At 38.7% G+C, this 25,186-nt stretch overlaps 1 protein-coding gene across 2 annotated transcripts in view; it reads left to right on the top strand.

Annotated features, from left to right (window-relative positions):
- Nucleotides 1-25,186, top strand: part of iqsec1b (IQ motif and Sec7 domain ArfGEF 1b) — a 539,720-nt gene that overhangs the window by 155,317 nt on the left and 359,217 nt on the right. For both annotated transcript variants that reach the window (XM_072280360.1, XM_072280363.1), the window contains exon 2: nt 15,905-15,934. In XM_072280360.1, coding sequence (XP_072136461.1) covers nt 15,905-15,934 — 30 coding nt within the window. The remainder of the gene's footprint in view (nt 1-15,904; nt 15,935-25,186) is intronic.

The following is a 25,186-nucleotide window of genomic DNA, read 5'->3' as shown; positions in this document are numbered from 1 at the left end:
GGTTGTCTATTAAGTCCTTTGTTATTTAATTTAATATTAGAACCCCTTGCTATTGCTCTTCATGAAGTTGAAAATATTCATGGGATTTTTGTGAATGAGACCATTCGCTGACCATTTATTGGTTTATATATCTAATCCTGAAGAATCTATTCCTGCCTTGCTAAAATTATTCAATGAATTTGGAGATTTTTTAGGATATAAAATAAATTTTAGTAAAAGTGAATTGTTTCCTTTTTATGAATCTGTCTCTGTATATGATAATGCTCCTTTTAAAGTCACGGATTCTTTTAGATATTTAGGTGTTATAATTACTAAAGAAAAGAAGGATCTTTATAAAGCCAATTTCGTTCCCTTGGTAGACTCTATGAAGTATTTATTTAGTAGATGGAGTCCACTTACATTTTCACTTGTCGGTCGTATCCATATAGTTAAAATGATGATTTTACCAAAATTTTTATATTTATTTCAGAATATCCCTGTTTTTTTTGACTAAGAAGCTTTTTTGATCGGATTGATTCTATTATCTTTTATTTGGAATAATAAAAGACCAAGAATTAGTAAATGTCACTTACAGAAGTTGAAAAAGGATGGAGGTCTTGCTTTGCCTAATTTAAGAATGTATTACTGGGCTGTTAATGTGTGATACATGTCCTTTTGGTTATATTGGGTTGATAAGAACGATCAGCCAATTTGGGTAGACCTGGAATTGAAAGCTGTGAAACAGTTTTACTTAACCTCGTTATTGGGAGTTGCTTTACCTATACAATTAGCTAAAGTTGCTAATTTAAACCTATACCCTGTGATTAAGCATTCTTTACAAATTTGGCTCCAGTTCCGCAATTTTTTTAATCTTAAAAAATTTAAACTTTGTAGTTTAATTTATCGAAATTACTTTTTTAAGCCTTCTTTGAGTGATCCAGTTTTTTTACTTTGGAAAACTAAAGGTATTAATTCTTTTTTGCATTTATTTAAAAAAGATAGATTGATGTCTTTTGAACAATTAGTTGATAAATATTCTCTTTCATACTCACACTTTTTACAATACCTTCAAGTTAGACATTTCTTACAAAAATATTTAAGTAATTTTCCTTACATATTGGCGGCTGACCTGTTAGATACTATTATGAGTATGAATCCTTCAATGAAAGGTTCTATTGGAAGAATTTATAATTTATTATTACAATGGGATAAGCGTCCTTTATTTAAGATTAAACAAGACTTGGAAAAGGAACTCAATTTGACTTTTATGACGGAGGATTGGACGCGGATTCTGAAGCTGGTTAACTCTTCTTCGATCTGTGCTAGTCATTCACTGATTCAATTTAAAATTGTACATCATTACCATCTGATGAAGGAGAGACTGTCTAAAATATTTCCTAATCTTGATAGTTATTGTGATAGATGTAAAGCTGAGACAGCTACACTGACACACATGTTTTGGTCTTGCTCTATACTGGAACAGTTCTGGAAGTCAGTTTTTTTAACAATTTCTAAAGCACTTAAAATTAATTTACAACCTAACAAATTAACTGTGCTTTTTGGAATAATTCCTCAAAATATCCATGGTATCTCTGTGTCTAACCAACATGTTATTGCATTTGTCACATTGATTAAGGGCTATTTTGTTGAAGTGGAAGGATACATCAGCTCCCACTTTGTCACAATGGTTCTCTCAAGTGATGCTATGTCTTAGTTTGGAGAAAATTAGAATTCGAACCTTTGAACCTTTATTTGATTTTGAAAAAATATGGGGTTCATTTGCTTATTATTATCATTTGAATTAATTGATAGATTTTCTCCACAATCTAATTGTAAATTTCTGGTATATTTTTTTCTTGCTGGCGGTTTGATGTTTATCTTTAGAAGCTTTTTGTATGACGCATGACTCCGGGGTTGTACACCTAATGGGTTTTTTCCCCCAGTTTTCTGCTTAGTAGGGTTTTTTGTTATTACAAAAATTTTTCAATCTTTAAAATAATGTTTTTGCCTTGAGACATTGTAAGTGTTGCTTACTTCGATGTACTCGTGTTATTTTTTGAATAATAATAATAATAAAAAGATTTGAAAAGATGAAGACACATTTCTTCAATATTTTAAGCAAGATTACTTCTTTATTTCCATCTTTTACAGTTTCAAAATAACAAAAAAGTTCTATTTTGAATTCATTGGTCCACAGTATTTGTTCAGATGTTCCTTTGAACTTTTTGAATAGAATGTTTTGGCCGCAATGAGCAAAGGTATGTTTGGAGAAAAAAAAGTGCAGAATTTCTTGAAAAGAACACCTCTCCAACTGTTAAGCACGGGGGTGGATTGATCATGCTTTGGGCAGCCAGTGGCATGGGGAACATTTCCCTGGTAGAGGGAAGAATGAATTCAATTAAATACCAGCAAATTCTGGAAGTAAACATCACACCGTCTGTAAAAAAGCTGAAGATAAAAAGAGCAACGCACATCAAAGTTGCTGGTGAATGCAGCAGGCCAGGCAGCATCTCTAGGAAGAGGTACAGTCGACGTTTCAGGCCGAGACCCTTCGTCAGGATCCCCCTCCCCCTCCAACTTTCAAATCCCTTACTCACTCTCCCTTCAGTTAGTCCTGACGAAGGGTCTCGGCCTGAAACGTCGACTGTAGCTCTTCCTAGAGATGCTGCCTGGCCTGCTGCGTTCACCAGCAACTTTGATGTGTGTTGCTTGAATTTCCAGCATCTGCAGAATTCCTGTTGTTTGAGATAAAAAGAGGATGGCTTCTACAACAGGATAATGATCCTAAACACACCTCAAAATCCACAATGGGCTACCTCAAGAGGTGCAAGCTGAACGTTTTGCCATGGCCCTCACAGTCCCCTGACCTAAACATCATCAAAAATCTGTGGATAGACCTCAAAAGAGCAGTGCATGCAAGACCGTCCAAGAATCTCACAGGACTAGAAACCTTTTGCAAGGAAGAATGGGTGAAAATCCCCCAAACAAGAATTGAAAGTCTCTTAGCTGGCTACAAAAAGCGTTTACAAGCTGTGATACTTGCCAAAGGGGGTGTTACTAAGTACTGACCATGCAGGGTGCCCAGACTTTTGCTTCGGGCCCTTTTCCTTTCTTGTTATTTTGAAACTGTAAAAGACGGAAATAAAAAAGTAGTCTTGCTTAAAATATTAAAGAAATGTGTCATCTTTAACTTACTGCCTTTTGGAAATCAGGTCATCTTTTACTTGCTTAGCTATTCACAGTAACAGAAATTTTGACCAGGGGTGCCCAAACTTTTGCATACCACTGTATAACACCTGTTGCTTGGGTGCTCCACTGGTCGCAGCTTAACTGGAGAATGGCAAGGAGAAAGCCACTGTTGAAAAAAACTCAATGAAATCTCGGCTGGCATTTGCCAGATGTCATGTGGGAGACTGAAGTCAGTTGGAGGAAGTTTCTATGGCCTTTTGAAACCAAATTTGAGCCTTTTGGCCATCAGACTAAATGCTAACACTGCACATCATCAAAAACACATCATCCCTACCGTGAAGCATGGTGGTGGCTACTTCATGCTGTGGGGATGCTTCACTGTTGTAGGTGCTGGGGGGTAGAGGGTAAAATGAATGCAACAAAATACAGGGAAATCTTGGAGGAAAACCTGATACAGTCTGCAAGAAAACTGTGACTTAGGAGAAGATTTGTTTTCCAGCAAGACAAAGATCTCAAGCATGAAGCCAAGCTACACAGGAATGGCTTAAAAACAACACATTTACTGTCCTGGAACGACTAAGTCAGAGTCCAGACCTCAATCCAATTGAGAGTTTGTGGCTGAACTTGACAAGGGCTGTTGACTCATGATCCCTATGCAATCTGACAGAGCTTGAGCAGTTTTGTAAAGAAGAATGGGGAAAAATTGCAGTATCCAGATGTGCAAAGCTGATAGAGACCTATCCACACAGGTTCAAGGCTGTAACTGCTGCTAAAGGTGCAGTTATTAAATACCTACATGAAGGGGGTGAATACTTTGCGTGAATGAAATCACTGGAGAGAATTATTGGTAGATACAGAGCAGCTTCTTTATTTGACAAAACAAGTTACAACAGGCATCATATGGAGATGCTTTCAGTAGAAAGTGTCTACTAACCCAACGTGGGGCTCGATATTTATTTGCTAAGCACAAAGGATAATTCCATATTCACAAAGTATAGACATGCTTTCTTTTGAAACTACATACAAACTTCACACCTTCTGATTGTATCCATCCCACAGACGCCAGCAGCGTCTGGACTGGGATCCACAGCTTTTCAGAATCCATTGTTCTAAACTGAATCCACAATATATTTACTTGGTATTTTATGTGCTATATATAAAGGACTGCCATATTTACAAAGTATAGATAATGCTTTCTTTGAAACTACATGTAAACTTCACACCTTCTAATTCACATTCATCCCACCGTACCAGCATCATCTGTGGACTGGGATTCACAGCTTTTAGGAATGCATTGTTCCAAATTAGATCCACAATACATTTTCAAGGATCAGAAGACTGGTAGCCAAAGCCATTTGCTAAATGTAAATGACCTAAACCCAAAAATCACTCCAACATTTAGCAATCAATTATTTTGTGTTTTATATTTGTAATGAATTTAGATCACTTTATAGAGATCTGTTTTCACTTTAACATGGAAGAGTCTTTTCAGTTGATCGGTGTCAAAAAAAGTGAAATTAAATGCTCTGTGATTCAATGCTGTAAAACAATAAAAAAGATGAAAACTTCCAAGGGTGGTAAATACTTTTAATAGGCATTATAGGTGAGTGGTGGAATATGGGGAGAATATAATGGGTTTAATGTAGGATTAGTGCAAATGGGTAGCTGGTGATTGGTGTGGACCTGGTAGGCAGAGGGCTTATTTCTATGCTGCATCTCTTTCATTTTATTATGAATATTTTAACAATTACTTTCTATTAAATTTAATACTTAGGATTGCAGATTGGCTAGTTAACTTTGGTTAAGTATCATTTCTACCAAAACATTACATTTAAAGATGGTCAATTGAATTTATTTGTATTCTTCAGATCATCAACAGATTTTTGTATGCTTTGCATTTTCAGCTGAATGGTGCTGGGCATTCTGAATGTTGTTGAAACATCACAGTTTCAAGAGGTTCTGCAAGCCCATTGTAACAGTGTAACTTGGGTTACACTGGTCGCACACAGTGACTGGAACATGACATTATTCTTTATCAGAACTGCTTTTCTTATCCTTGTGTATATTCATAATTTTCAATACCTTTTGGAGCTCGGATGCTTTCAAATTTCTTTATTTGATTTTATTTTACATAGAACTGGTGAATAGATGGTGTAATGGTAATTCATTTTTTATTAAAATTGATTACTACATTGGGTGTACTGTACCTTCCTCTGCACACCCTGTAACTGTCAACATTTATGGGCTTATTGGAGGTTTGACATTTACTATTACACCATCTATTCAACAGTTGTCTGTAAAATAAAAGTAAATAAAGACACTAGCAGGCATCTGAACTCCAAAAAGTTTACAATCTGTTGAAGATTATGAACATACTGAAGGATAAGAAACGCAGTTCTGATAAAGAATAATGTTATGTCTCTTTTTTGTCCCTTTTTTTTTTACCTAGTTATCTATATTCCAGTGGCTTCAGTGATGAGCTTTCCAAGCACAATCTCCTAGTCCTTGCTTCAATGGAAAGCCTCAATTACTAGCAGTCCAAGGAGGTTCTCCCCAAGTCAACATGGCAGAAGTGCTCCATATTAATGAATCCTGGAAATAGAGTGGGGTGGTGTTCTGTCTTGGCACCTAGAATGGAATGGGTGCTGATCATGTTTCAATGTGATTCCCTTTAAACCAGCAGTAGCCTGATTAGAAACAATATGGTGATTTGTATACTACTTCATGCATTCACTGATAATAGACAGCACTTCTCCATGTTGTTGTTTTATATGGCATTCACACTTCTAATTGAAGTGTGGCCCAGGAAGGGAAGACATTTGGGAGCCGGGGTTGGATCGGTCTTTGTCTGGCATCTTGCCCACAGCATGGGTGGCCCTGAGTTGGCATTGCCTGATGGAGTCCTTCAAGCACACGTGCCCCCACATGACATCAATGTGTTGATCCAGGTCATGGAGGACTTCTCCATGATTAAAGGATACTTCTTAAGGCTACTGGTATTGACAAAGCTGTATGTCATGGTGTAATTTATATATATATCATCTGAGTGAAATCACTTCAAATGTAGGTGGTTAAACAGTTAATAAATACAAATGTATACAATTTTTTAATTCTTTGATATTCTAGTCAATTTACCTATTCTAATTGGTTAAAAGTTTATCAAGGGTTTGACGGGAAAATGGAGAAAGTAACTTACTAAATTAAAATGTTGTCTTTTTTTGTATATAGAACCTGACCTACATAGGGTGGAAATCATAAAACAGAGAAAATAAAACAAACTCGTGCATGTCCAGACTAGTAGCTCACTTTCTTTTTTAAAGTATACACCTTCCTTCCCCAAAGCCAATCTTTCTCTCAAAGATTTGAAGTATTATGAATTTCACGATCAGTATGGCTTTTTTTATATTCAATTATTAGAGTATTACTAAATACAGTTTGTAATCAAAAAATAAAGAAGGATTTTATTTCATCCTTTCCCCTCACTAAATTCTTTTATATCCCCTAAATTTCTTGGATTGTCATATGGTTTTGTGGACCCCACACTGCAGACCACTGACGCAAAAATCAGCCAGATGATCTGATGGGACTGGATGACAATTGCCGCTCCCCAGGGCGCTTCTGTTAAACTTATCTGTGCATATAATTTTTAATTGTTATCAGCTATTGCTTCAAAATCCCCCTTTAATCAGTAAAGTAAATCAATGTGTTAAAAAGTTCAAGTATTTATTTATTTTGCCATTTCCCTTATGCTCTCTCAGCATTTATAGTCATGATTTTAGACTACTGTGAATAGTGAAAGGAAATAGTATCTTGGGCATTGGATGCTATTGCTTTGACAGCTGCTGAGCCTGCAGGAGGAGCTTCACAGACGGTCAAGGCAATTTAAGGGTGGAGCTAGTCTCATGGTTGGAAGTGCAAGATTTTGATTATTAGGGGATCAGCTTCCTTTTAAAAAACTGTGCCCAGGAGCACAGTGTCCGAAGCAGTGTATACCCAAATAGCATGCCGACTGATCAATAGCAACTTGCCATTGTACCAATTACCCTGACAGCAATATTTATTAGTATGTTATGATGACATTTTTTTCTAGTCAGCCTTCTAGTGTTTGATGTGCTAGTTTTATCATAAATAAATCTTCCCATCTCTCCAGGTCTGTCAAAAGTAACATTGCATGTGTATTTTTACCACTTCTTCATGACCCAAGAAATTGAGATAATTAAAATTATAACAACAGGAATTCTGCAGATGCTGGAAATTCAAGCAACACACATCAAAGTTGCTGGTGAACGCAGCAGGCCAGGCAGCATCTCTAGGAAGAGGTACAGTCGACGTTTCAGGCCGAGACCCTTCGTCAGGACTAACTGAAGGAAAAGTTAGTAAGAGATTTGAAAGTGGGAGGGGGAGGGGGAGATCCAAAATGATAGGAGAAGACAGGAGGGGGAGGGATGGAGCCAAGAGCTGGACAGGTGATTGGCAAAGGGGATATGAGAGGATCATGGGACAGGAGGCCCAGGGAGAAAGAAAAGGGGGAGGGGGGGAAACCCAGAGGATGGGCAAGGGGTATAGTCAGAGGCACAGAGGGAGAAAAAGGAGAGTGAGAGAAAGAATGTGTGCATAAAAATAAATAACGGATGGGGTACGAGGGGGAAGGGGGGCATTAGTGGAAGTTAGAGAAGTCAACGTTCATGCCATCAGGTTGGAGGCTACCCAGACGGAATATAAGGTGTTGTTCCTCCAACCTGAGTGTGGCTTCATCTTTACAGTAGAGGAGGCCGTGGATAGACATGTCAGAATGGGAATGGGATGTGGAATTAAAATGTGTGGCCACTGGGAGATCCTGCTTTCTCTGGCAGACAGAGTGTAGGTGTTCAGCAAAGCGGTCTCCCAGTCTGCGTCGGGTCTCCCTTGTCCATTCGTCCCCCCCATCCCTCCCCACTGATCTCCCTCCTGGCACTTATCCTTGTAAGCGGAACAAGTGCTACACATGCCCTTACACTTCCTCCCTTACCACCATTCAGGGCCCCAGACAGTCCTTCCAGGTGAGGCGACACTTCACCTGTGAGTCGGCTGGGGTGATATACTGCGTCCGGTGCTCCCGATGTGGCCTTCTGTATATTGGCGAGACCCGACGCCGACTGGGAGACCGCTTTGCTGAACACCTACGCTCTGTCCACCAGAGAAAGCAGGATCTCCCAGTGGCCACACATTTTAATTCCACATCCCAGTCCCATTCTGACATGTCTATCCACGGCTTCCTCTACTGTAAAGATGAAGCCACACTCGGGTTGGAGGAACAACACCTTATATACCGTCTGGGTAGCCTCCAACCTGATGGCATGAACATTGACTTCTCTAACTTCCATTAATGCCCCACCTCCCCCTCGTACCCCATCCGTTATTTATTTTTATACACACATTCTTTCTCTCACTCTCTTTCTCCCTCTGCCCCTCTGACTATACCCCTTGCCCATCCTCTGGGTTCCCCCCCCCCCATTCTTGTCTTTCTCCCTGGGCCTCCTGTCCCATGAGCCTCTCATATCCCCTTTGCCAATCACCTGTCCAGCTCTCGGCTCCATCCCTCCCCCTCCTGTCTTCTCCTATCATTTTGGATCTCCCCCTCCCCCTCCCACTTTCAAATCTCTTACTAACTTTTCCTTCAGTTAGTCCTGACGAAGGGTCTCGGCCTGAAACGTCGACTGTACCTCTTCCTAGAGATGCTGCCTGGCCTGCTGCGTTCACCAGCAACTTTGATGTCTGTTAATTAAAATTATATTTAGTTGTAGCTTGAAATGTTATTTGATCAGCTATCTTTCATAGATTGTCCACCAAGTTTTAATTAAATTGATGCATGGCTCATAAATAGCATAATTCAGAAGCAGTTGTCAGTGGGTGCACAATATACGTATTCAAAATTTGGGCTCCTAATTTGATTAAAAAATGCTGTCTAAATGTAATTCTTTTCTAAATTCTATTTTTCCAGGAAAATATGGTCCAAAATATTATTTACATCTATAACTCTCTAAAACACTATTTTCAAAGGCTGTACTTTACCAACAACCCCAGCCCTACTAAGGTTTATGCTCAGAGAAATTACATTTAAATTAAATGTAGATATCTATTTTTAAATAAATTTCTTTTAAAATATATTTAGATAATTGGTTCTCTCATGCAATAACTGTTATATCATCAGCATTTTCAGTTAAGCTATAAAATACTTTCTTAGTTTCAGATATGCTTGAATGTTTCTTGTTTTTCATATATTGACAATGGGGTCGATGTATAATTTTCCCTGAATATCCTGTTCAGTTTTCAAGTAATTCTTCAGGTTGCTATTAATATAGTATTTGGCTTTAAAAATTCTATATAGATTCAAAACTTGCATTTTGACAGCTGAAATTAAACTGAGTCATTGTGTAAGAGCACAATGGTTGTAATGAGCACAATGAGTGCAATTATCGATATTCCCTCATTAGTTTTGTTTTCCAGGACTCCTGCTGTATTGGATTAGGGTTGAAGGTAAACCATCAAGCTATTGTACAGTGCAAGCTATTATTTTGGCAAATACAAACTGATATGAACTAGATAAGTATCTAAGAAACTTTGAGTATTATCCTTGGAAATTTATACCATAATACATAGGAGCAGATTTAGGCAATTTGGCCCTATTGAGTCTGCTCCACCATTCCATCATGGTTGATTGTTATCCCTTTCAGCCCCATTTCCCTGACTTCTCCCCATAAATTACTAATCAAGGACCGATCAACCTCCTCTTTAAATATAGCCAATGACTTGACCTCCTCAGCTGTCTGTGGCAATGAATTCTAAAGATTCACCACCTACTAGCTAAAGAAATTCCTTTTCATGTCTGTTCTAAGGAAAATCCTTCTATTTAGAAGCTGTGCCATCCAGTGCCAGACTTCCCCCACTGTAGGAAACATCGTCTCCACATTGACTCTATCTCAGCCTTTCAATATTCGATAAGTTTTAAAGAGGTTCCCCCCTCCCCTCTTATTCTTCTAAACCCCAGCAAGTACAGGCCCAGGGCCATAAAATGCTCCTTATAAATTAACCCTTTCATTTCTTGGATTATTCTCGTGAATCTCCTTTGGAGCCTCTCCAATGCCAGCACAGCCTTCCTTAGATAAGGAGCCCAAAACTACTCACAGTACTCCAAGTATGATCTGACCAATGCCTGTAAAGCCTCAGCATTACATCCTGGCTGTTATATTCTAGTCCTTCCGAAATGAATGCTAATATTGCATTTGCCTTCCTTACCACTGACTCAACCTGTGAGTTAACCTTCATGGTGGAGTTCTGCATGAGGACTCTCCAGTCCCTTTGCACCTCTGATTTCAGAATTTTCTCCTCGTTTAGGAGAATTGTCTATGGATCAATGAAGAAATGAGCTCTGGGCAATACAAAGTACATCTTGACCAACATTGAGATTCAACAGATATCCAAAGGATACAAAAAGGAGGTTTTTTGATCACAGAAGTAGTCGGTCTAGGTTTAAATATAAATAAAATATTGCTGTATTGTCATTAGTTGAAGAGGTAAATAAATTTACATTGAAGACAATCTGGTACTTGCAATTGAAATAATAAGCTGCAGATGTTAGAAATCCAAAACAAAAAGACCCAGAAAATATTGGAAGTAACACACAAAATAATAGAAGAACTCAGTAGGTCAGGCAGCATCCATGGAAATGAACAAACAGTTGATGTTTCAGGCTGAGACTCTTCATCAGAACTGGAAAGGAAGGGGGAAGACACCAGAATAAAAAGGTGGGGGGAAGGAAGGAGGCTAGCTAGTAGCTGAAAGGTGAAGCCATGTGGGTGGCAAAGGTAAAGGGCTAAAGAAGAAAGAATCTTATAGGAGAGGACCGTGGACCTTGGGAGAAAGGGAAGAAGGAGGGGCACTGTGAGAGGTGATAGGCAGGTGATTAAAAGAGGTCAGAGTCCAAAGTGGGGAATAGAAGAAGAGGAAAGGGGAAATGGGAAAAATTTTACCAGCAGGAGAAATAGATGTAAATGTCATCAGTTTGGAGGCTACCTAGATGAAATATGAGGTGTTGGTCCTCCACTTCAGTGGCTTCATCATGCTAGAAGAGGAGGCCATAGACCAACACGTTGGAACGGGAATGGAGATAGGAATTCAAATGGTTGGCCACCAGGAAATTCCACTTTTGTTGGATGGACTGGAGGTACTCAACAAAGTGGTCCCCCACTTTACATCACCAATTTAGTGAGGCCACATCGGCAGTACTGAATACAATAGATGACCCCCAACAGATTCACAGGTGAAATGTTGCTTCACCTAGAACTGGTTGGGGCCCTGAATGGTGAAGTTGCATTTCTGTCACTTATAAGGGTAAGTGCTAGAAAGGAGGTTAGTGGAGAGGGATGAATGGACAAGGGAATCATGGAAGGAGTTATTCCTGTTGGAAATGGAGAGTGAGAGAGAGGTAAAGATCTGTTTGGTAGTAGGATCCGGCTGAAGATAACGTAAGTTGTGCAGAATGATGTGTTCGATGCAGAGGCTTACAGGGTAGCAGGTGAGGACAAGAGGAACTCAATCTATCCCTGTTAAGGTAGTGGGGAGATGGGTGATTGTAGATGTCCGGGAAATGGAGGAGCTGCGGTGAGGGCAGCGTCAATAGTGGAGGAAGGGAAATCCTGTGTTTTGAAGAAGGACGACATCTTGGATGTCCTGGAAAGGAAAAGGTCATCCTGGGCTCAGATATGGCGGTGATGAAGGAACTGAGAAGAGGGAATAGCATTTTTACAGGAGACAGGGTGGGAAGAGATATAATCAAAGTAGCCATGGGAATCAGCATGATTGTACAAGATGTTGGTAGACAGTTTGGTTTCCAGAGATGGAAACAGAAGATTGAGAAAGGAAAGAGGTGTCAGCAATAGACCAAGTGAATTAAAGAACAGGGTGGAAGTTGAAGGCAAAGTTGATGAGATTGATGACTTCAGCATGGGTGTTTGAAACGGCACCAATGTAGTTGCAATGTAGCGCAGAATTATCAGAGAAAGCTTGGAACATGCACTGTTCCACTTAGTTAACGAAAAGGCAGGCATAGTTGGGGCCCATGGGGTTGCCCATAGCTGCCCCTTGAGTTTGGAGAAAGTAGGTGGAGCCAAATGAGAAATTGTTGAGGGTGAGGACCGGTCCTGCCAGATGGAGGAGGCTGGTAGTGGAAGGAACTGATTAGATCTTTTGTTGAGAAAGAAGTGGAGAGCTTTAAGACCTTCTTGATGGGGGATCAAGCGTATAGGGACTGGACATGCATGGTGAAAATGAGACAGTCAGGGCTGGGGAATTGAGAGTTGTTGAGGAGATGGAAAGCATGTGAAATACCATGGATATCAGTGGGCATGAACTGAACCAAGGGGGATAGAATGAAGTTGAGGTAGGCGGACATGAGTTCAGTGGGGCAGGATCAGGCAAAGACAATGGGCCTACCTGGACAGTCAGGGTTGTGGACTTGTGTAGGAGGTAAAATGATTAGGTTGTGTAAGGGTACCATAAGTTTGGTGGCAGTGAATGAGAGATCTCTAGAGTTGATGAGATTACTGATCGTGCGGAAGACAGCGGCCTGATGCTAAAGAGTGGGTTTGTTTAAACAGGGTAAATAAGAGGTGTCTGAGAGTTGCCACCTGGACTCAGCAAGTTTAAGATCAGTCCGCCACTCATCAAAAGCACCCTCTTTGTCTGCAGGTTTGATGTTAAGGTTGGGGTTGGTGCAGACAGGGTGGAGAGCAGTGTGTTCAGAGGGGGTAAGGGCCAAGGAGGAGAGATGTATTCTACATGTCAGGCAGTATCTGCAGGAAAAGAAACATTTGACATTTTGGGTTGAGGTTCTTCATTGGAACTAGTAAAGTCAGAAAGGAACCTGTGTTTTAAATTGCAGAGAGGGGTATAGTGAAGAAATAAGGTACAGGTCAAAGTTGCCAAGGAGAAATTTATTTTAAAACTGGCATTTAGAGACATGTAAGAAAAAAGAAAGAATGACACAGGCACATGTTTGGAGAGGAAGAAAAGAGCTAAAATTGTTTAATATTGAGTCAGAGCCCTTTAATAACCAGAAGGAAGAAGTGATGTTGTCCTTGAGCTTTTGTTGGGCATCTTTAGAGCAATATAGGAAGCTGACGACAAAGTGGGAATAGGATGGTGATAAGTTACTGGAAGTTCAGTCACCTATGTGGACTAAAAAGAGGCACTTGGCAAAGGTGTCACAAAATCCAGTGAGTTTCCTTTTTTCTTTTCAGCAATTATTGATTTTTTAAAGAATATTATTACTTTGACAACTTTGGCCTATACTCTGTCGAAGAACTTGTCTCTAATCTCTTTACTCATCACTCTCATGCTTGTTGCTTCACATGCCAGTTTTATGTAGCATTCTTGACCTGACAATGTATGCCTGTCCTCACTGATGCTGTTTGAACTGCTGAGTGTTTCCTGCATTTTTTGTTTTCTATCCAATGCTTGTATCTTTCTTGAAAGTCAAATATAGCATTGCCAAAGTTTCTCCTGGAAAGAAAGTTAGCCATGTAAAGTTAATGGTCTGGTAATTCAAGAAGAATATCTATGCTCTCTTTTATTTTGCCCATAGGAAGGGTATTATTTTGTATCTATACTCAGTACTCTAACTTGTTCATCTTAATCAGAAATACTCAATTTAATTGCATTTTGGCTTTACCATCAACACATATTGTGCAGCTTATGATTATCACAAGTCTCAAAATTCAGATAACTTTCTGACTAATTTTCTTTTGGAATAGGCTTGGCAAATGGGAGCCACTAGATCAAGTACAGATTTTGTTTCAAATCTTAGACTGAGGCATACTGTAGAATGTAGCTTACGAAGTAGTAGAATGTTTTGTTAAAAAAAAACAGCAACAAGCAATTGAGATATGTAGGAAAGTTTCCGCTTACGGTTCTATACTATATAAAAATCTGTGCTTTCTTTGTGAGGTTTAACCTAATGTGCAAAAAATCTTTGGATGACAGTTTAAGTGCTGGGCCAAATTAGAAAGATTGGGTACAGGCTGAATCAAGGCAACAGGATCCAGAGCATATAAAAGTACCTGAACCTGATGTTTGGAGAATGATTTCAGTTTGAAAAGGTCAAGGTGTTGAGGCCTGAGGCAAGGGATTCACTGGTTCAGCTCACTACTGCCCAACATTTATTCGGCTCTGCGTTGAACTAAGGGTCTGAGAACGGACTTAAGCCCAATTTATACTTCTGCGGCAAATGTACATCATAGGTACCACGTTCCCTACGCTGTAGGGTGACGCGCACCTCCCCAAAAATGTAACTCGATAGAGTATAGGCCAAAGTCGCGGCGACACAGACCGCAACAACTGTGATTGGTCTGGTTGGTAGCATTGCATTTCTGGTTGCTTTTCTCTGCCATGTCTGTACACTGATGTGAAATAAATGGTTGGAAACGATGAACCAAATCATCAAATCTACCTGCCGACATCCGAAAATATTTGAAATGCATTTCCTCGTCCATGTCTCACGAAGAAACTCAACACAGTGGCATAGAAACCCCACCGCCAACTAGCATTTTGGCGGGGAATTGCAGAGCGACGCACACACAACTATGCATGCTCGCTACGTTGTAGGGCTACACAAAAGTATCAATCAGGCCTACAGTGTAGGCTACAGCGTAGTCCGTACGCACAAGTATAAATCAGCCTTTAGAGAATGCTCAGAACACTATTTGCTTGCATTTATTGTTTGCACGATTTGTTTTTTTCCTTCTGCACATTGGGTGCTTGACAGTTTTAAAAAAATTTCTTTTTGGTTTCTTTGTTTCGTGGCTGCCTGTTAGGAGACAAATCTCAAGGTTGTATAATGTATACATACTTCGATAATAAATGAAATTTGCACATTTTGAAAAGAACTTTAAATCATTTTGTCATTAAAATACGCGTTAAATATTGAGTGTCTTATATATTTATTATATGACATTACCTAAATGCTGTTTTACAAGGTGCTTATTTTTGTTGTGGAATGATGTATTTAGTTTTAAATATTAGTGAGTGCAGAATGTAATGCCTAGTTTTCAAAATATCATGCAGTGCAATTTATGAAGACAGCAACTTTGTTTTTTTTTCCTATAGATATTTTTCTATTAAGTAAATAAGTCATGATTTTGTGGTTAAGTTCTATGGTCTCTACCTCACAAGCCTAGAAAGTTCTATTTGAAGCAATGGCTGATTGCTAGATACCAATAAGAAAATTTAAATTATTCCTTCATTAACTAATGTTACTTCTCATAAGTCAAATTTATGATGATAGTGAAGATAGTTATTATGCACTTGAGCTCTTTATAAAACTGATTATGAATTTATAAGCGTATTTTCTTCCTTTGAAAATTATTGTTTGAATTTTAAATTTAATGAAAATGATCTTAATTTTTCACCCTAAAAGCATTAATTTCCAAGTATTCTCTCAAACGTTATTAGATTAAAAAAAACAAACACAAGCATATTCAGTGTTTTATTAAAATTGAAATTTAAATCCATCTAGATGTGATAATGCTGAACAAAAGAAGAGTAGTAATTGAGTGCTTGAAAATTTTATTTCTGACTAGGTCTAATCAGAATTGTCACTTTTCCATTGGTTTTGGATTTGAAAGCAGTTAATTAAATGAAAACATCATAAAATTATTTCCATGTTTTGTACTAACCATTCCTCTTTTTTTTTACTTAACAGGTATGAAGGAGAGAGCTCAAGAAGTGTCAGGTTTGTGTTCGGTCACTATTCTTAATGAAATATTACAATGGATTCCAGTTATTTGAGACACATTGGGATTAACACATTTTGACCCAATTAAGCTTCTGCCCCAGTTAGCTGTTTAGTTAAAAATGTATAAAACAAACTCAGTAGCAAATTATTTATTTAAATGAAATGGAGAACAAATTAGAACAGTACCTAAACTACTACTGTATTATAAAGCTGTGTATTAGTTCCTAATACTTATCAATAGAGGAGTTTATCCATATCATGTTATTCTGACTATAAATGAACAAAATTTGTGCAGACACCTAGTGCAGATTATGGACTGCTTTCACACAATACTGTCCATGATTGCATCCTTCAATTCTTCATTTTCATTGTAACATTCAAGATGATTGTTGAAACCTTCAAATTCTTTGTAGTTCCTAACTTGCTGAAGTAGTGAAATTGTTTCATTTTCACTCCTGGCTGTTTCTGGTATCTCTAAGTCTGAATGTTTGATATCGCAATGAGCAAAACAGTTCTGAATTGTCTTGCTGCTTAATTTTTGTCAACCATCAATGACAAAAATCACTGCAACAATGACAAACACACGCAACTAACACTATTTAAAATCTTCGCTTGAAACACAGTGTAGTGTTTGGCGGCTGATTAGAAGCTGTTCAGCAACAGTCTTCTGCCCCAATTAAGCATCATAGTGTCCCAAATAAATAAATGAAGGGAATCCTGGGTAGTTTCTGTTCTTTAAGAGTTGTCCCAAATAAGCGGCTGCCCTGATTAACCGATGGCCCAATTAACTGGGAACCACTGTATTCCTTTCGGATTTCAGTACCTAAATGAAACTCTGTCCCTTTGACCACTCCTTTGTTGGTTGACTGCACCTAAAATCTAGATGCAGTGGAACTCATGCCTTGAATGTAAGGTATTTGAGTTTATTAATGCTTACCTTCTCATTTCTTTAGTGGAATCTAAAATAAATATTATTAAATCTGTCTTTAAAAAGGTATCACTATGCCATTCCATTTTAATAATTAAATTCTAATTATTAAGATTCTAGTAATCTGTAATGTATCACAGATCACAATATCAGAGATAAGACCTGCTACAGTTGTGTCATCTGCAGTCTTGGAGATTTTAGTTGATTTGTCTGTGGAGGTACAGTCATTTGTATAAAATGAGAACAGGAGGGGTGAAAGAAGCCTGTGCAAAGCCTGTACTTGTAGACGTTGGATCAAGCAAGTAGGAACCCAGCCTACTTACTGCTTGCTTCCTATCAGGAAGTTTGTAATCCACTGACAGATACTGTAGGGTACAGGGAGCTGGGTTAGCTTTCAGTGGAGTGACTCCTGCTGAGGATTTGTACATTGCAAATGAATTATGACAGTTTTTCTTGCTCTTTATTTATGATATGCATGGGTTGCTAGTAGACATTGTATTTTATTGTCTATCCCTTGAGAAGGTGATGTTGGGCTCCTATTCTGAATCACTGATCTTTTTAGAGAATGCATTTCCATGCTGTTGTTGAATCGGGAGACATCCCATGCATTAATTACCTTCTCTTATAAGTTCTGAGCATTCATGTTGCAGTATCTTGAAATTATGCACTGACCTCATTACATATATTGGAATTAGTCACTCCTTTTTAGGGATAAAAGTAAAAGGTTGATAGAAGTACTTAAGTGCATTTAAATTGATAAATGCACATAGAATGAACATGTATTTTAAATAAGCTTTGCTCCCCAAATAATGAATCTTCTAGGCGGGAAGATGTTTCTGTAGCTGAAAATATGATTTCAGGATGGTGCTTTTCCTCTCTGTTTCCAGGATCAAGGACTTCACTAAAGATCAGCCATAATTTTCAGAAAGTGAGAGGTAGTTGTTCATGTCAGTGCCGATAGACACAAAGTATTTGTTTACTGTTTCTGTCATTTCCTTCTTCCCCAGTATAATTTATTCTGTGTTCATCTGTAAAGGCCCCACTTACACTTTAGTTACTGTTATTTTCCTTTTACATACACTGATATCCCACCTGTAGAGTGCTGATGTCTTGCAGCTTTCCTAGTTTTGCAGTCTAAAGGTTTACTCTGCAGTCCTGAAAATCCAGCACATATCCCTGACCATCATTGGGATTATCAAAGAACATGCGTGTGGAGAAGTGGAGTAGACGAACTTGTTAACATGGAGAAATCTCTGGAATAAGGAGAGCAGAGCAGCCAGTTATAGATGGGGAGATAGCTGCTTCCATTGCATCCAACAGGCAGTGATGAGGGAAATGATCTAGGTGATCTGTCAACATGTGGAGCAGATGCTGCCAGAGCCAATGGTAGCCTGTATTAACATGCCAGCCAGTGTGAAGCCCTGGGCCCCACAATAAGTACTGTATGGCCACAGCTATTGCTTCAGCTTGCCCAAATGTCACTTTCCACACATGGCTTCTATATTCAAAGCCACTGTTGTACATGGGCAAACAATGCAGGGATTTACAGTGGTGCTAGAAAGTTTGTGAATCCTGTAGAAATTTCTTTCTTTCTATATAAATGTGACGTAAAATGTGATCAGATCTTCAATTCCAAAAACTAGATAAAGGGAACCCAATTAAATAAATAACACAAGAAACATTATACTTGTTCATTTATTTTATTGAGAAAAATGATCCAATATTACATGTGTTTGTTGGAAAAAGTATGTGAACCTTTGGAGTAATGCTTTCTACAAAAACTACTCGGACTTAGGTGTTCCAATCAATGGGATGAGACTGGAGGTGTAGGTTGTACTGATGCCCTGCCCTATAAAAAAACACACACACAAAGTCAGGTTACTGACAAAACCTGCTCTTCTCAAGAAAGATCTATTTATGTGTGCACCATGCCTGGATCAAAACAACTTTCAGAGGACCTTAGAAGAAGAATTGTAGTGATGCATGAAGCTGAAAAAGGCTACAAAAGCATTTCTAAAGACTTGATTGTTCATCAGTCTACAGTAAGAGAAATTGTCTACAAATGGAGGAAACTCAGTACTATGGCTATTCTCCCTAGGAGTGGGCATCCTGCAAAGATCACAGCAAGTGCACAACATGTAATGCTGAAGGAGCTGAAAAAGAACCTAAGAGTAGCTGCAAAAGACCTGCAGAAATCTCTAGAACTTGCTAAAGTGCCTGTTCATGTGTCCACTATATGAAAAGCACTGCAAGAATGGTGTTCATGGAAGGACACCATGGAGGAAGCCACTGCTCTCCAAAAGGACCACCTGGATGTTCTACAATGCTTCTGGGTCAATGTTCTGTGGCCAGATGAGACAAAAGTTAAACTTTTTGGCAGAAATGCACATTGCTATGTTTGGAGGAAAAAGGGCACTGCATACAAACGCCAAAACCTCATCCCATCTGTGAAGCATGGTGGAAGGAGCATCATGCCTCAAGGCTTGGACAGCTTGTAATTGTTGAGGGAAGAATGAATTCAAAATTGTATCAAGACATTTTACAGGAGAATGTCAGGGAAGCAGTCCATCACCTGAAGCTTAGTAGAAGTTGGATAATGCAACGAGACAATCTGAAAGACAAGAATAAATCAACAACAGAATGGTTTAAAAAGAAAAAAAAATTGTGTTTTGGAATGGCTGAACTTAATCCTATAGAAATGTTGTGGAAGGACCTGAAACAAGCAGTTCATGTAAGGAAGCCCACCAACATCCCAGAGTTGATGCAGCTTTGTAAGGAGGAATATCCTGCAATTACTCCAAGTTGATGTGCAGGACTGACCACCAATTACCGGAAAAGTTTGGTTGAAGTTATTATTGTACAAGGGGGTTACACTAGTTACTGAATGCAAAGGTTCACATACTTTTTCCAACTAATACACTGGCATCTCCCTAGAGCAAGGGGTTTAGATTGATTGGCATCTTCCTAGAGCAAGGGGTTTAGATGGGGTGGAGTTTGTTAGGTGTGTTCAGGAAGGTTTCTTGACACAATATGTAGATAAACCTACAAGAGGAAAGACTGTACTTGATTTGGTATTGGGAAAGGAACCTGGTCAGGTGTCAGATCTCTCAGTGGGAGAGCATTTTGGAGATAGTGATTGTAATTCTGTCTCCTTTACTATAGCACTGGAGAGAGATAGGAACAGACAAGTTAGAAAAGTGATTAATTGGAGTAAGGGGAATTATGAGGCTATCAGGCAGGAACTTGGAAGCGTAAATTGGGAACAGATGTTCTCAGGCAAAAGTACGGAAGAAATGTGGCAAATATTCAGGGGATATTTGTGTGGAGTTCTGTATAGGTACGTTCCAATAAGATAGGGAAGTTATGGTAGAGTACAGGAACCATGGTGTACAAAGGCTGTAGTAAATCTAGTCAAGAAGAAAAGCTTACAAAAGGTTCAAAGAGCTAGGTAATGTTAGAGATCAAGAAGCTTATAAGGCTAACAGGAAGAAGCTTTAGAAGGAAATTAGGAGAGCCAGAAGGGGCCATGAGAAGGCCTTGGCGGGCAGGATTAAGGAAAACCCCAAGGCATTCTACAATTATGTGAAGAGCAAGAGGATAAGACATGAAGGAATAGGAGCCATTAAGTATGACAGTGAGAAAGTGTGTATGGAACTGGAGGAAATAGCAGAGGTACTTAATGAATACTTTACTTCAGTATTCACTATGGAAAAGGATCTTGGTGATTGTGGTGATGACTTGCAGCGGACTGAAAAGCTTGAGCATGTAGATATTAAGAAAGAGGTTGTGCTGGAGCTTTTAGAAAGCATCAGTCGCCTGGACCTGGTGATGATCTCTGCATCATCAATGGGGACAGGAGAGGTTCCGGAGGACTGGAGGGTTGCGGATGTTGTTCCTTTATTCAAGAAAGGGAGAAAAGGTAGCCCAGGAAATTATACACCAGTGAGCCTTACTTCAGTGTTTGGTAAGTTGATGGAGAAGATCCTGAGAGGCAAGAATTATGAACATTTGGAGAGGTATAATATGACTAGGAATAGTCAGCACAGCTTTGTCAAAGGCCGGTCATGCCTTACAAGCCTGATTGAATCTTTTGAGAATGTGACTAAACACATTGATGAAGGTAGAGCCGTAGATTTAGTGTATATGGATTTCAGCAAGGGATTTGATAAGGTACCCCATGCAAGGCTTATTGAGAAAGTAAGGAAGCATGGGATCCAAGGGGACATTGCTTTGTTGATCCAGAACTGGCTTGCCCACAGAAGGCAAAGAGTGGTTGTAGATGGGTTATATTCTGCATGGAGGTCAGTGACCAGTGGTGTACCTCAGGGATCTGTTCTGGGACCCTTACTCTTCGTGATTTTTATAAATGACCTGGATGAGGAAGTGGAGGGATGGGTTAGTAAGTTTTCTGATGACATAAAGGTCGGGGGTGTTGTGGATAGTGTGGAGGGCTGTCAAAGGTTATAGCGGGACATTGATAGGATGCAAACCTGAGCTGCGTAGTGGCGGATGGAGTTCAACCCAGATAAGTGTGAAGTGGTTCATTGTGGTAGGTTGAATATGATGGCAGAATATAGTATTAATGGTAAGACTCTTGGCAGTGTGGAGGATCAGCAGGATCTTGGGGTCTGAGTCTGTAGGACACTCAAAGCAGCTGCGCAGTTTGACTCCAAGGTTAAGAAGGCATACGGTGTATTGGCCTTCATCAATCGTGGAATTGAATTTAGGAGCCAAGAGGTAATGTTGCAGCTATATAGGACCCTTGTCAGACCCCACTTCAAGTACTGTGCTCAGTTCTGGTCACCTCACTACAAGAAGGATGTGGAGACCATAGAGAGTGTGCAGAGGAGATTTACAAGGATGTTGCCTGGATTGGGGAGCATGCCTTATGAAAACAGGTTGAGTTTTCTCCCTGGAGCGACGGAGGATGAGAGGTGAGCTGATAGAGGCGTATAAGGTGATGAGAGGCATTGATCATGTGGATAGTCAGAGGCTTTTTCCCAGAGCTGAAATGGCTGCCACAAGAGGGCACAGGTTTAAGGTGCTTGGTAGTAGGTACAGAGGAGATGTCAGGGGTAGGTTTTTTACGCAGAGAGTGGTGAGTGCGTGGAATGGGCTGCCGGCAACGGTGGTGGAGGCAGATACGATGGGGTCTTTTAAGAGACTTTTGGATAGGTACATGGAGCTTAGACAAACAGAGGGCCATGGGTAACCCTAATAATTTCTAAGGTAGGGACATGTTCAGCAGGACTTTGTGGGCCAAAGGGCCTGTATTGTGCTGTAGGTTTTCTATGTTTTCTATTTTCTATGTAATGGATTATTTTTCTCAATAAATAAATGAATAAGTATAATTTTTTGTGTTATTTATTTAATTGGGTTCTCTTTATCTAGCTTTAGGACTTGCATGAAGATCTGATCAATTTTGTTGAAGTAGCAATCTGACCCTAATTGGGAATATACTGTTTTGTTTATAATCGCTGTCCCTTCCTGCTACCATGAAAGAAATTACTGGAGGAACTTTGCAACAGTATCTTGACCCAAATGCCACTTCCATTTTAAGGATAATTGAAAGCAACGTGCAAAAATGGAGTCCTAGCGAAGTGTCTCCACTGTCCCTTTCCCTCCATAGAGTTCCTCCAGCACTTTATGTGGTGCTACATAAATGTCCAATTATTCTAAATAAATCATAAAGAATCAAGAATAAACCCAGGTTCCATAGACCAATGCAATACACAATACTGTAGGCATGGTCTCAGCAAGTTTCTGTATAATTGCAATAATTATTATGCATGCAAATCCTCTCATAGTAAAGGCTAACGCATCATTATTTTTCTTAATCACTGGCTTCACTTGCATGTTAGCCTTCAAAGATTTGTAAACAAGCGTACCAAGTCCGTTTGAAATCTGCATTCCATACGCTCTCGATTTAACAACTATTCCACTTCTCTGTGCACCAAAGTGGATAACTCCGAAGTGTTTCAGCCTGAAACGCCAACTGTACTCTTTTCCATTGATGCTGCCTGGCCTGCTGAGTTCCTCCAACATTTTGTGTGTGTTGCTTGGATTTCCAGTATCTGCAAATTTTCTCTTGTTTGACCTCATATTTTTCCATTTTATATTCTATCTGCTTTCTTCTGTCTACTTACTTAGCTTGTCTGTATAACCCTGAAGCCTCTTCGCATCCTCCTCTGTATAAATGGTCCCCGCCAGATTGGTATCATTGGCAAAGTTGGAAACATCTTTTTAGCCAAAAGTTATTGATGTAGATTGTGAAAAGCTGGAGCCAAGCTCTAATCCCTGTAGTTAATTTTCACATCACAGCCTTCCAATCAAAGATCAATCCTCTTTTGCCATTCATGAATTAGCAGTAAAATTACCTTTTGGGATTCTTCATGATGACAATTCTCACTCTCACCCCTTATTTTTTTGTTCCGTCCAGTTAGATTTTGTTTTTTATGTGATAATTTGATGTTAAACCTTTTTAGCAACCACCATTTTTTTCAACCCAATTATTATGTTTTACATTCCCAAAAATGCAGTGCACATTTTTTAAGATTCTTTTGCACCTAATATTTGCCTCATAATTTTTGATCAAATTTCAGCTTCAAGCTTCTTCCTGTTTCAATACATAATTATTTATGCCTGTGCCATTGATCACTTGTGTACCTGGTGCAATGAGTTTTAATTGTGGACCAATAATAATACCTTTTGCTAGATTGGCAGTAGCTTTGTTTCATAGAATTTAGTTTTGCAGGAGTTCTGATTGCTTCTGTGGATGATTTTAAAACTCTTTCAACATAATGAGTAATATATTTTGATTGTGTATCATAAACTTTGCTATGTATATCCCATTTTGAAATCTGATCATGGTGCTGACATTGTCAATTTCTTCTGTCATGTGATTAAAATCCTTAAATTAAAAATAATTCAGCATAAAGATGTACTTCAGAGAGATTATATAAAATTGAACTATTTTCTCTGTTTAATGCTGAAGTTGTTCAGTGGTGCCAAATGTAGTGGCAATAACTGATGTGTAATTTCATTCAAACCTCTACTATTGTAGGATACTGTACTTTTTTTTTGGAGAACACACATGCCAGGCATTAGTGCAGATGCTGAAATTCCAGCGTCTGCAGATCTCCTCGTGTTTGCGTGATACGAATGCCACCTGTTTATTTGTATGTATTATGCAGCTTAAAGTAAAATACATCTAGCGTGAGCCTATTAAGTGATTATCTGGTTTTCTGAAGCATTCTTATTCAAGACTCATATACAGTACTTGTTAAAATTAGCCACTCTGAGTTATTTGGCTGATACTTAAAGGATGGAGGAAGCAGTTTAATTTTAATTTAAAGACTGCTTAATTAATATCTTAATGAAAACCTGAATAGGGAATGAATTGTAAACATATCCTGATGCAAAATTGCCCAAAATATTACTTTAATCCTCTAATTAATGCCAAAATGTAATATAGAAGAATGATTATGTGAAGTCTGTTTAGAATGTAGAACACTCAGATTTGAACAAATGAAGGTGCTGTAATCCTGGGAAAGGTTATTTTCACAAGATTAATTACTCAACACTGCCATTTCCTTTCCCTGCAATGAAGCAATTATAAACGCATAGCTAAGGAAGGATCAATAATACTTCCAGCATCCACCATAAACAAAATGAAAAACAATTGATTAGAATGAGTGCAGGAAGTCAGGGAAAAAGTGCCATTTCATCTAATCAAAGAAGAGAACCTGCTGATAGACATCAAACATTTATGCAAATTTTTTCAGATAAAAATACTTGCAGCAATGTTGTAGGAATCTGCAGTGCAATGAAAGTTGACAACAGTAACAAAGACAGGCTTATTCGTAGCACAGCTGATTTATCCTAGTCTGTTTTATTATGTTGAATTGTTGGGCTATAAGAAAAGCAAGAGATCACAAAATTGACATGTATAAACTGGATACAGGTATATAAATTTAATTTTAAAAAGATGTAAGTGACTGAAAATCGGAAAGGTATGGATGGTGGGAATTGTTTACCTAAGAGCAGCTCAACATTGCATTTGAACAGATTTGGATAAACTGGAAGATTTTAGAATTACAAACCAGAAAAAAACTATTTAATTTGATCCAGTATACCTATACTAGGTGATTTAGACACTTAATCAACAAATATAATACAAATTATTAACTGAAACATTTTTGGAAATTTTTTCATAACGATTAAACTATGTAGATTTTTTTTTGAACAATTGGACCACTTTCTTACATTGAAGCAGGAGTAGAAGCATTGATTTTTACGGTGGAGATCTGAAGTATTGAAGA

Source organism: Mobula birostris, chromosome 16 (assembly GCF_030028105.1).
Source record: "Mobula birostris isolate sMobBir1 chromosome 16, sMobBir1.hap1, whole genome shotgun sequence".
NCBI classification, from domain to species: Eukaryota; Metazoa; Chordata; class Chondrichthyes; order Myliobatiformes; family Myliobatidae; genus Mobula; species Mobula birostris.
This window is presented reverse-complemented; position numbering and strand designations above follow the sequence as displayed.